The sequence below is a fragment of the Phodopus roborovskii genome, unplaced genomic scaffold (assembly GCF_943737965.1).
Source record: "Phodopus roborovskii unplaced genomic scaffold, PHOROB, whole genome shotgun sequence".
In the NCBI taxonomy this organism is placed as follows: domain Eukaryota; kingdom Metazoa; phylum Chordata; class Mammalia; order Rodentia; family Cricetidae; genus Phodopus; species Phodopus roborovskii.
Genome location: NW_026125537.1, coordinates 2,748,095 through 2,760,316, shown reverse-complemented (window position 1 = coordinate 2,760,316; position 12,222 = coordinate 2,748,095). Strand labels below are relative to the sequence as shown.

The following is a 12,222-nucleotide window of genomic DNA, read 5'->3' as shown; positions in this document are numbered from 1 at the left end:
ATATTCACCAAGGGCTAATGATATAGGTAATTTTTAATAATAAATTTAGGCTATGCTGTAAGTCTAGCCTTTTAATTTTTTTCCTACAGTTTGTGGTGATTAAGTCACAACGTCTTTAAACCGATACTGTCCCTTTGTCTTTCAGTGCAAGGGCTCACACCCAGGGCCTTGTGTGGGAGGCAAACACTGTCACCCAGCTGTATCCTAACCCCACATGGAGTCTGTTAGTATTCTACGTGTCATTTTAAGGTGTTTCTCACTGCCATTTGACACAGCACAAATGGATTATAAGGCATCCACTAACGATTCCAGTCCAAGAAGTGATGCTGAGGAGGCTGCCGATGAAACATGCCCAGCTGCCATGCCCACAGCCTCTCCCAAGAAGGACACTGGAGTGCAGACAGGTACTCATGTAAAGTGTTTATTTTTCCATTTCATTTTTAAAGTGAGGACATCTGAGGAATTTAGTCTTTGCAACAAGGTCTCTTGAAGCCAAGGATAACCTATAACTAATATTCCTGCCCTGACCTGTGGAACACTGGGATTACAGGCATGGAACACCATGTCCCTTTTATGTGACACTGGGGCTAGGCAAGTGCTTTACCAAACTAAGCTACATCTCTACCTAGAAATTTGAGGTTTTTAACAAAATAAAGGGATCTCTTTTAGTTTTAGATTTATTATGAGATCTAACTCACATAAAATTTAAGTCCTCCCCATTTTCTTTGTAGTTCAGAGAATAAAGGCCTTATACTTTCTAAGGAAGCACTCCACCAGTTAGCTAAATATCTAGCCTAAATCTTACTCATTTGATGCCATTTGTTGCGTAGGAACTCACTATGGAGACCAGGCTGGCTTGGAGCTCTCAGAAATCTTACTGCCTCTTCCTCCCAAGTTCAACTATGCCCAGCTCTGTTTGGTGTTTGTAACATGGGTAAACTTGTGCAGTTACCATCACAATTTTAGAACCCTTTCAGTGTTCAAATTTATTTTCCATGGAAGGTGCTTTTTAAAAATATGGACTATATCACCAATTTGCAGGTCATACTTGCCAAGGGGCCATGCTAATCTCATTCCAGTTTTAGTGTATGTGGATTGGAATTGAGCACAGTACTCAATGAGTAACTCATAGTGACCTCTCTGCTCTCTCCAGTTCATTGTCTTAGAATGTTTGCCTGTTCTGTACTTTTCATGTAACCAGAACTATGTTGTAAGTGCTCTTCTGTTTCTGGCTTACTCTGACTTTCTGCATGATATACGGGTTTATCCACACTGTGGATTTTACAACACACCTCCGTTTATTCCTTTAACTCCGCTGTGTGAATTATACTGGTTTTGTTCTATGAACTTAGGACTATTATGTACAGTGCGACTGTGAAGTTACACATTTTTCTGTTCTCTTTGGAAAGAGGAATTAGAACTTCTGAGTTATGTGATAAGAATAATAAGCATTTTGGGGAGCTATTGAATTGTCATCCAAAGCATCTATCTTAACAACATGTAGAGGTGTTTTTATCTCTCCATGTCCTTGCCAATACTTGGATTCTAATCCGAATTACCCCAGTGACTGGCTTTAAATTTTAAGTAAGACAATATCCACATCAGACACTCCTAAGCATTATTTAAAAAGGATTTTTAATTTAGTGTATATGTATAGGGGTAGGTAGGCGTGTGTGAGTGTAGTGACCAGCTCTCAACTGCTGAGCCAGTTCTTCAACCCCTAGGTTTGAAGGTTTTTTTGAGGCAAGTCCCAGAGTTATCTTTACTCTTCAAGGAAACCCTTCTTACTTTCTCAGTTCTGTGAAGTTTTATCAGTGGGCCTTCCTGAAGTATTTCTTTATGGCTTTTAATGGATCCCATAGTAGCTTATAATATTAATCTAAGATAACACGTTGCCCAAGCTTCTGTAACATGGTATTGTGACTGACTTTTTCTAGGGAGATGCAACATATATCACCCAAGAAACCAGAGTAACAGTTACACCAGTGTTCCCCAGTGAGTTTTTATTAGGGTTACTAACAGGAATATAGGTAAGGTGTTACTGTTGAGGATCAGGGATAACTTAAAAGCAGCTACATCATCCAAGAGCCCAACCCCTCCACCCCCAAACTGGCGTTCCCACTACCCCCCCAAAGCTGCAACCTAGAGCTCTTTGCAGCAGCCCCACTGGACCCTCCTCCACAGTTCTGCTGGGCAATCTCCTCCAATAGAGGTTTCATTTTATTTTTTTTTTTTTTTTAATGCTGAGAAGGGTCCCTCAAGAATCAAGGTTTTTCTGACATGTATGCTTTTGTTTACTTCCTGAGACTCAAGAGCCTCCCCTCTTTTCTCTTTCTGTCTTGACATAGACATCACTATTTTCTGCCAGTCACTTGAGATATTAGTTCAGTACAGCAGACTAGCCACAGTTCATATGAAGGGATACCACCTATGCAGATGAACAAAAGTAGGCCTATTATACAATGCAATTAGCCTAAAGAAATTCTGACATGTGTCTAACTAACATGGTTATAAACTCTGAGAATTTTATACTACTTGAATAGCCAGTCTATCACTTTTAAGTTTTCATTTTTTTGATACAGTGTCTGCACTGGCCTGCAACTTGCTTCCTAAAACTCTGTAGACCAAGTTGGCATTGAACTTGTTCTAGTCCTCTTGCCATTGATTCCTAATTGTTGTGGCAATTGGTTCATAGCACAGTGCTGTTTATATGGACCATTTGGAATATTCATTTCTACACTAAGCAGAATCGTTACCAGCTTCTTTTAAAGATAATTAGCAGTTTTTTAATGAATAGTTTCATTTTGAGGATTAAATTCTTAGGGATGAAAGAAAGGCACAGCAGGTAAAGGGGATTACCACTAAAGCCATGGACCTGAGTTCCATCTTTGTTCACATGGCAAAAGGAACCAACTCTTAACAAGTTGCCCTTTGACTTCTGTGTGCATACCATGTGGCATGACCCACCACCCTAAATAAACAAATGTAACTGATCAGGTCATTAAGTATGTTTAAGAAAAGTATATTTCTACCATGTTTTTTAAGTTAATCATTTGGTATTTTTATTTAGATGATTTAAATTTAGGAATTTTCAACGATGCACTACCACACTGTGGATCACTAACAGAAAGGGACATTAGAAACTCTTCTCCAGAGATTCCTGCAGAATTTAATGGACAGATTAGCACTGAAAAAGACAAACAAGAACTAAGTATGAATAAAGACACTAATTTAGACAAAGAAAACAGCTGGTATAATGGCCAGTGTAATCAGTATAGAAGAACAGAGAAACAAAAACTTGTGAAGAAATGTCCTAAAAAGCCTGCTTGGAATATAAATAAGCCTCTCAAAAGGTATGTTCCTGCATCAGCAAAGTACCCTGTCCATCTCCAGAGGGAGAAAGAAGAAAAAAAGGTAAGACGGCAGATGGAACTGCTTCATCTATTAGAGAAAAACAACTCTGAGAACCTCTCCCAAAATAGAGGCACTTCACCAGAAACTGCTTCATCTCTTCGAGAAACTGAGTCAGAGACCAGATTGCATCTAATCAAAAAGGTAAGTCTCTTTTGTTTCATTACTAAGGTTGTATTGTTTCTGAATTCAGTAGTTACCCAAATCCATGCTTTCAGAAGGCTATGTTTTATCTAAGTAGATTATAGAAAACCATGTTAGAGGGTCAAAGGAAGACAGTCATGCTTGTTAATATGAACTGACTATTGTATACACCTGACCTGAGTAGCTGCAGCCAAATTAAAAAAAAAAAAAAAAAAAAAAAAAAAAAAAAAAAAAAAAAAAAAAACAAAAAAACCAAAAAGTATATACACATGTAAGTGTAATATATAGTTTAGGAGACCAAAAAATAATAGGTGATTAAAGGATGAAACATAGGCAGGATGAATAATGAATATATGAAGCTATTTTTTTAAATGATGGACAAGTGAATAAAATCATGGCAGTGAGTATTAAACCCTAAACAGATCTGGGTGTGATGGGGGCATGTCTTTAATCCCAGCACTCTGAAGGCAGTTATGAAGTATGATTGATGCCAGCTGATCTACACAGGAAGCTATAGAGACCCTTCTCAGAAAACAACACAACAAAAAAACAAAAACGTAAGCAAAGCTCCAGAATGGTCATCATTCTAACTTAGAAGGTCACTATGATGTAGTGTTTTGGGCTGACATATTTTTGACTGCCTTCCTTGAGGTAGCTGTATGAAGCTTTTGTTAGTAAATTACACTGTGATTTTTATTAAAACAGTAAAACTCATGTATATTGTTCATGTAGAAAACAAAACTACTGGTCTGGCCCTGAGACTATTATTTTGATATGCCCAGATTATTTAAATTTGTGTGAGAAGTTGATGAGAAAGCCCAGTGGATGAAGGTGCCTGCCACAGAGCCTGATACCCTGAGTCTGAGACCTGTGCCACTAAGACAGAAGTAATTCTAAGTTGCCTTCTGACTTCCATGTACAATGTACACATGCGCATACACACACATATACACACACATTTTAGAAGTATCTAGGGACATGTGAAAATGTCACTTACTCCATGTTTGCTTGTGTTATCCATCTTTTAGGTAGAAGAACCTCTGAAAACTCCTTCGGTTATTAAAGAATGGTATGTGTAATACTTCCTTAGCTACTTAGTGCTTTTTTGTGTGGGAAACAAAATACCCATTCAAAATTTGCATGACAGTTCCTTGTGGAGATGAAGGCAATAGGAAAGAGATATGGCTGGCTTTCATTGATTTAGTAGAGGTTTAATATAGAGTGGTTTTTAGCTGGACTGGGCCTAAGCTGGTTTGACTTCTCCATGTCTATCCACACTGGAACAGGCATTCAATATGGATAAGTCAGATAGGGTAATAGACTGTTTAAAAATAGAAGAAAGAGGGGAGGACAGAGAGAAAATCGAGTTAATTAGGTGGGAAGTTTATACTGGTCAGATTTTTATTCTTTATCTTTGTGCATAAACCAAACTGACTTTTGGCTTAAGTAAAGAGAAATGATGTTAAACCCATCCAACGTTGACTCAGAATTGAACAGTTTAAATTAAATACTACTCTGTGTGAGTGTATCTCCATTGTCCTATTTTATGAAAAAGTAGAGACCTTAGATGTTATATATAGTATTCCTTAAGGTAGACCAGGCACATCTTGAATGAACTGCAATGTGATTGATGTCTTTAAAACTGCAATGTCTAGGGGCCAGAGAGATGGCTCAACAGTTAAAAGCACTGGCTATTTGCTCTTCTAGAGGACATGGGTTCAGTTACATGGTGGCTTACAACTATGACTTTAGTTCTAAAATGTGCAATTTCTTATTAAAGTTTGCATTTTTTTGTTTTTGTTTGTTTTTACAGGTTTCAGTCATCACCAGCAGTAAAGAGTAGAACACAACAAACTCAGACTAATTCATTACATTTACCACTAAAAAATAGTGACTGTGGAAAAGAAAATCTGGCTTTAGGAGATGGTCAAACCAAATTATCAGATGAGATGTCTGAGATACCTCATTTTATTCCCTACGTTCGAACAAATGAGATCTATTATCTTGATCCAGATGCACCCTTGTCTAGGCCTTCAAACCAGGACTACCAATACCAAAAATGTCATGGTAAGTTAAGTAGCATTACTATAAAAATTGAAGGCGCGTGGCTAGAGACAGCTCAGTGGTAATGAGCTCCTATTGCTCTTTCACAAGTTTGGTTCCCAGCACCGACATTAGGTGGCACAGTGCTACCTAACTCCAACACCAGAGACAGAGATTCAAGGCTTTTAGCCTTCACAGGCAGCAGGACTCATGTACACACATAGTTTAACACACTATTGCTATTAGTAATTTGCTTGTCTGTTTTAAACCTTATCTGTCCTTCAGATTGTGACCAACAACAAGAGCTATTTGACTCTGACCATACCAGGGATCCTCTTCTTAATCCTAAATTGGTGAAAAACAGGGATCGCCAACAAGCTATCCTTAAGGGGCTTTCAGAACTAAGACAGGTATGAGCTTTTCAGCAAGTAGCTATTGAGATGTTTGTATCCTAAGAATGAAAGTTCTGAGACAGTTTGGATATTAAGACAATTTTTATTTAAAAATATGTACATTTAAATATCAAAACACAATAAAGTGCTAAAACCAAACAAAAACGAACATTTATGTTTTAGTGAATTTTAACCAATATGGTCCATTTTTTAGAGATTAGAACAGAATAGATCTGCCCAAAGAATGAAATTATATACGCATAAGTTTTTATACAGGCCAAAAAAAAAAAAAAAAAAAATGTGCTGAAACCGATCCAGGGGCCTATTACATTATATTTGAGAAGAATTTGGCTCATGTGTTGCTTACCTTTTATTACTCTTCCTAAAGCTAGAAAACTGCTCAGACCCATTTACTTGTATCCTTTAACTGCTACCTCTGCTTACATACAGCTTGAGCTCATGACTCAACCTTGGTAACTCACACAAAGGAACAAGAGAAAGGAGTGTGATGTTCACACTTCAGAGCTAAGATAAAATGAGGATATTAAGACTCACATTGTATCTTCTCATGATATTAAGAGCACTTGAGAGTGGATTTCATTTGAAATCCACAGTTGCATTAATTTTAAAAGAATTACTAAAAAAGATGAAACTTGAGCAATGTTCAATTAACAGTTCAGTCCTGAGCTCAGTAATTTTTCTCTATCATGTATTTAAGTTGGCTATATACACCTTCACTAAACTGTCAATGTGATTGCAGGGTCTTCTCCAGAAACAAAAGGAGTTGGAAACGAATCTCATACCCTTAACTGCAAACCAAGAAGATAATTTTAGTTCTTCGTTTTAACTATGCTAACCACTCAACTGCATTTTCAAGCACCCAATGAGAAACGTATGTAGTAAAATGCTGTTATTTTTTAAATGCAATAAAACAGTTTATAGCAAAAAATCTCTGTCATCCTAGGTTGTAAAAGTACTTTCTCTACTTACCATAATAGAGTCTAGAGATCCCTGATCTGTTGTTCTGTAAGTTTTCTTAGGGCATGAGAAGTACTATTAATACACTGAGCTAGACTCTTACTGAAATAACTCATTTTAGAATCCTATGATTTTGCTTTTCTGTAAATTTTGTTTTCACAATATTGAACAGTAAGCAACAAATATAAGTTATATTAGGACTTGAAATTTATCTCCATCATACAGTTTTTGTATAAATTTAATATAGCAGGAAAGTTCTAATTTAGACCACCTCAGAGGTCTATTCCAAATTATCCAATGCCACTGAAAACAGAAGCCCCATTTTTAAAAGTTCATTTGATTGACTGTAGGATCACATAAAGCAGTATTTATTAACGATCTTAAAAGGCTGACCAAAATTTAAGTGAAGCTAAATGTTTACACAGTTAAACCTAAAGGCTGAGAAAATGAAAATGCTACTTGGTATTACAAACATAGGTTTACTACCTAAAATACAACTGCACTGTAGGTATAGCTTGAGGTATTGAGCCAAAATCCTTTTAAATATGGACACTGCTGGCTTATACCTGTGTAAAAACACTATACAAAAGCTTTAATCAAAATAAATAATTGACATTTCAGCAAATTTAGTCATCATCTGACATTAAAGAAAGTCATTACTATTTACCATTCTTTTATAAACATCAAATTTTACATATAAAACAGACTTCAATTTGAAGCCCAAGTACAGGCAACATATAAAACTGAAAAGTGCCAACATGAGATATCATCTGATTACAATATGTCAAAAAAATATATTTATTTCAATTTTTAGATGTTTCAGATGGTACAGGCCACCATGATTTAATAAGTGGGAAAGAGGAAAAAAAAATTCACAAAGGTTAGGAAACTTGTTTTTAAATCATCAATTCATTTTTAAGAAACTGAAAAAGTCCACAACCACATTTATTTATTTTTAGTTACTGTAATTTTATCTTTGGACACATCCTTAACTTAATGGAGATTTCTCTCTATCCGAGTTTTTGTAAACAGATAAAAAGTAATTTTCATTTTCTTGAGACTGAGTTGATGAAAGGGTATATGGTGTCCCCAGAAATGTCTGATGAGTGAGAACATTAAAATGACTAAACTGATGAGACATTTTTAATTCATTTTGATAAGCCTGAACGTTGCTATAGGAATCTTGTTCTGCTGAATTGCTGTTCTCTCCTTCAGAGCATACTCTATCAATAGGAGCTCTCTCTTCACAATCAATTTGGTAAGTCTTATCTTCTAATAAACTGTTTTGCACGTCAAGAGATGACTGCAATTCAATCTGAGTATTCTTTTTTTGATTTGTTCCACTTGATCCTTTGGTTTCTCCCGCCAATATTTCTGAATGAAAACTGCTGAATACTTCTATATGTGAGATTTCATCCCCTGAATCCAGAGACATATCCTCTTCATCCTTTTCACCGTTTTCTAAAAGAGCTACATTTAAAAAACAAAAAGCCCTCCTCTATTGAAATACACAATTTGTTTAGTTTGTAAGATTATACACTACTCACACAACATAGTGCGTCAGGATCTGCAAAGTCCACAATCCCTTAAAGCTTGGTCTTCTGCCACAAGTTCACTTAGTCACAACACTCACACTAGGTGTGAGTGTCCAGATAATCCGATGCTAAAAGCTTCTGCGAAATGTGTTCACGTTTAATGTTGGGAAATCCCAACTCCCAGCTCCAAAGGGGTTAATGTCAAAACAGCATCTAAAGTTATACGGTAATTCAGTATTTCATAAGACAAATATAAAATAAAATTTCTGACATGTAGCTTCACTGAATTACTAAACTGGTTAGCTCTACTGAATGCTCAGTCATCTCTGCTTTTTGCCAAAAATAATTTAAGAATAGCTTTTAAAGTCTGGAACCAAGCAGAGGCCATCTCACAGAAGACTGACGGTAAGATATCCTCACTACCTTGTAATTAAACTAGCACATACATCTGAAGACCTTTCATAGCCCAGCAATCCCTCTATCTGCCTTCCTTGATAAAAACTGATAGCAAACAGCAGGCAATAAAGATTATATACCCTCAGAGGGAAAAATAATCCTCTAAGTATGTGCTGTCCACAGAACAGATGAATGAATGCATAGCCTATACTAACAACTTGTACTGACTAAGTTCTAAGGTGGCATCTATTACTAACACTGAGGTAAATGGTTTCAGTAAACATTTCACTATTGGGTAAACAAAACCTCATTCTGCCTCACCTAAAGAAAATGAAAACTACTAAAAAGTTACCTGACTGTGACTCAAGATTCTCATTAGCACCAAGCAGCGGAAGATTTTCTTCTGTGACCGAGTTGTGATATCCCACGAGACTTTTAAAGTTTTGCATAAAGTCTTCAGCAGTTGCAACTACAATCCCATTATCTGTATAACTGGACACCATCCTTATAGTCTTCTCTAAATTAAGAGGAAATGTACATAAACTGATATGTACTGTCAACAAAATCCTTTCCACCATATATTCAGAATTATAATTTAACACCCACTCCAGCCCCCTGAAATTATTTCACTCATACTCCCGTATCAGCAAGAGCAAGCTCCTACCTGTTAGAAAGACTATGTGTCGCTGCTGTATATTCTGAGCCTGAAGCCTGATAAGGCAGTCCATTTCTGGAGCATTTCGAGTTTGTGAATCACAATTGTGGTATGACAAAATCTCAACCAGATGTTTCTTCTGATATACATTTAGAAGAGACAGCAGACTCAGAGCCTTAGTATTCAATCTGTGAGATTAAGCTGAGTTCAGTATCTGGATACTGGCATTTTTAAATTTACTATGGAAATTTCTGCTTGAGTTAATTAAAAGCACTTCTTGGCTGAGGAAACTAATAACCATGGCAAGCTGTTAAGCTTACTAATACATGGTTTAAAAGGGAAGTAAAGAAAACTCCATCTGACAAGCATGTTTTGGCGGGTGGAATACCTTGTAATTAATTTAGGCTAAAACCTGAACCTTTACTAAATTATTCTTAGCTTTAATCTTAAAGGACAAAAGGTAGGGCATTTTTGGCACAGCACTTCAGAAGTTTGATAGCCTACACTATATTGTCTCATGGACAAATAGAGTATAATTCCTTCTAACGGGTCTTTTAAGCTATTTATAATACTCTACTATATATGAACTTAAGACTTGCCCTTTGCTTATTTCATAGACTGTGAAGATGACCAAGTCTAAAGAAGTTCAATATTAGCCAGGTGTGTGTTACAAGTTTTTAAATTCCAGCATTCAAGAAGCTGAGGAAAGATTTTGAAGCCATTATGAATTATATAGCGACATTGTCTCAAAAAGATATAAGTATTTTAACTACTGTACATAGCCAAACAATGGAATTCTTTAACCCTGAATTTTAAGACTCACAGAATGTCAACAGGTGTTATGGCAATTAAAAAAACCTATGACCTAAACTAAACTAGTTTTGGTGGTGTATGCTATAATCCCAGTATTTTGGAGGCAGAGGCATAAGGACTGCCCTTGAGTTTAAGACAGCCTGGTCTACAAAGTGAATAGCAGGCTAGCTAAGTTAAATTAACTTATGAACAATAATTGGGAACTGGAAAAAAAAAAGGGGGGGGAGGGAGGCTCAGTTAGTTAAAAAAAAAGCACTTGCTCTGCAGTTAGTAAAAAAAAAAGCACTTGCTCTGCAAACTCAAGGATCTGATTCACATCCCCAGAACTCACACAGCTGGATGTGTCTGCAATCACAGCATGGGTAACACAGCCTAGCAGTTCTTAAGAGCTCCAAGCAAAATGTAGTTGATATGATGAGCTTTTGGTTCAGGGAAAGACCCTGTCGTAAGTCAATTAAGGTAGAGAGAAAAGAGGAACACAAATGACATCCTGCGCTGGCCACTGCATACACAGATGAGTGTACTCCATACACACATGGCTCCACACACAAATTCTATGACTTACATTTAGGAAATTCTAGCTCACAAAAATCCCCTAATGTGTAATTAATTACGTTATAAAGACACTACACTAACAATATGTAGCATCTCCAACTTATTATACTGTTCATGAAGCTTTTTAAGTAACTTATACTCAGAGGAAGTACTTTCCAGACATGCTAGAAACCACACAAGCATATTTAAGTCAGTATCCTAATGGAACTTGTCAGACTAAGATCAATCCTTGACATACTTGGCACAGGGTCTAATTTAGACTGAAAATACAAATCAGTTTTTACAATGGTATTAAACCTTCCCAAGGCTTGGAGAACTATGTAAAACAGGGAGCAGAAATATCCTAAGAGCCAGATGTTGTGGAGTGCTGCTTTTGCACTTTTAACAGGGCTGTTGTACTCAAGAATGCACAACAGCTGCACAAAATCAAGTCAGCCAAAATTCCAGCATGGGTAGGGAGGATACTTATGACCCCTAGCTGAGGAACAACTGGCAGCTGATAGGGGTCTGGTAAGTGGGCCCTGATAGGATGCTTATGCTCTACTGGGCAGATTAATAAAATAGTAGTACATGAGTAACAGTAACTGGACTCAGTGGATTACAAAGGAAAAAGAGGACATAAACTTGGGAGGATATGGTAACGCTGAGAAGAATTGGTTAGGGAATAGATATGACCAAAATACATTGTATATGTGTATAGTATTATTAAAGAGTAAGTAAATACATTTTTAAAAGGCTAGAAACGTAGCTTACAACATGTGCTTCAAATCTAGCATCATTGTTACGGTGGGCATTGGTGGTGCACACCTTTAATCCTAGCACTCAGGAGGCAAAGGCAGGCGGATCTCTGTGAGTTCGAGGCCAGCCTGGTCCACAGAGCAGTTCCAGGACAGGCTCCAAAGCTACACAGAGAAACCCTGTCTTGAAAAACCAAAAAAGAAAGAAAGAGAAAAAAAACGAGCATCACAAAAAAAAAAAAAAAAAAAAAAAAAAAAAAAAATCTCTGACCCATGTGATTATGCAGGTATGCAGGTCCACAAGCAGATTAAATCAGTTCATATTTTAACAATTTCACCATGGGGCTGGAGAGAACCCTTACTGGTTAAGAGCACTGGCTGCTCTTCCAGGGGATCAGGTTAAACTCCCAGCAACCACATGGCAGCTCACAACTCTCTATAACTCTGGTTTCAGGGGATCCAGCACACTCATACAGGTAAAACATCAATGCACTTAAAAATAAAACAAATTAAAAAAAAATTAACTTCACCAAATTGTCTATGTCAACGAGAATACCACTTAA

General features: G+C 36.8%; 2 protein-coding genes and 1 pseudogene across 9 annotated transcripts in view; 1 reads left to right on the top strand and 2 right to left on the bottom strand.

Moving 5' to 3' along the window:
• Positions 1-6,875, top strand: part of Ccdc66 (coiled-coil domain containing 66) — a 28,032-nt gene extending 21,157 nt beyond the window's left edge. The window contains exons 13-18 of the mRNA XM_051176757.1: positions 276-404; positions 3,071-3,555; positions 4,584-4,624; positions 5,369-5,622; positions 5,884-6,008; positions 6,751-6,875. Of these exons, the coding sequence (XP_051032714.1) occupies positions 276-404; positions 3,071-3,555; positions 4,584-4,624; positions 5,369-5,622; positions 5,884-6,008; positions 6,751-6,837 (1,121 nt within the window). The 3' untranslated portion in view covers positions 6,838-6,875. The remainder of the gene's footprint in view (positions 1-275; positions 405-3,070; positions 3,556-4,583; positions 4,625-5,368; positions 5,623-5,883; positions 6,009-6,750) is intronic.
• On the bottom strand, positions 1,012-1,109 carry LOC127216181 (uncharacterized; annotated as a pseudogene).
• Tasor (transcription activation suppressor) overlaps positions 6,074-12,222 on the bottom strand; it is a 48,379-nt gene continuing 42,230 nt past the window's right edge. For 4 of the 8 annotated variants that reach the window (XM_051176748.1, XM_051176751.1, XM_051176750.1 and 1 more), the window contains 3 exons: positions 9,564-9,742; positions 9,252-9,416; positions 6,074-8,438 (listed from right to left, as the gene is read on the bottom strand). In XM_051176748.1, coding sequence (XP_051032705.1) covers positions 7,957-8,438; positions 9,252-9,416; positions 9,564-9,742 — 826 coding nt within the window. In that variant the 3' untranslated portion in view covers positions 6,074-7,956. Of the gene's footprint in view, positions 8,717-9,251; positions 9,417-9,563; positions 9,743-12,222 lie in introns of all 8 variants that reach the window. The other 4 variants (XM_051176753.1, XM_051176755.1, XM_051176754.1 and 1 more) reach the window with 1 other exon arrangement.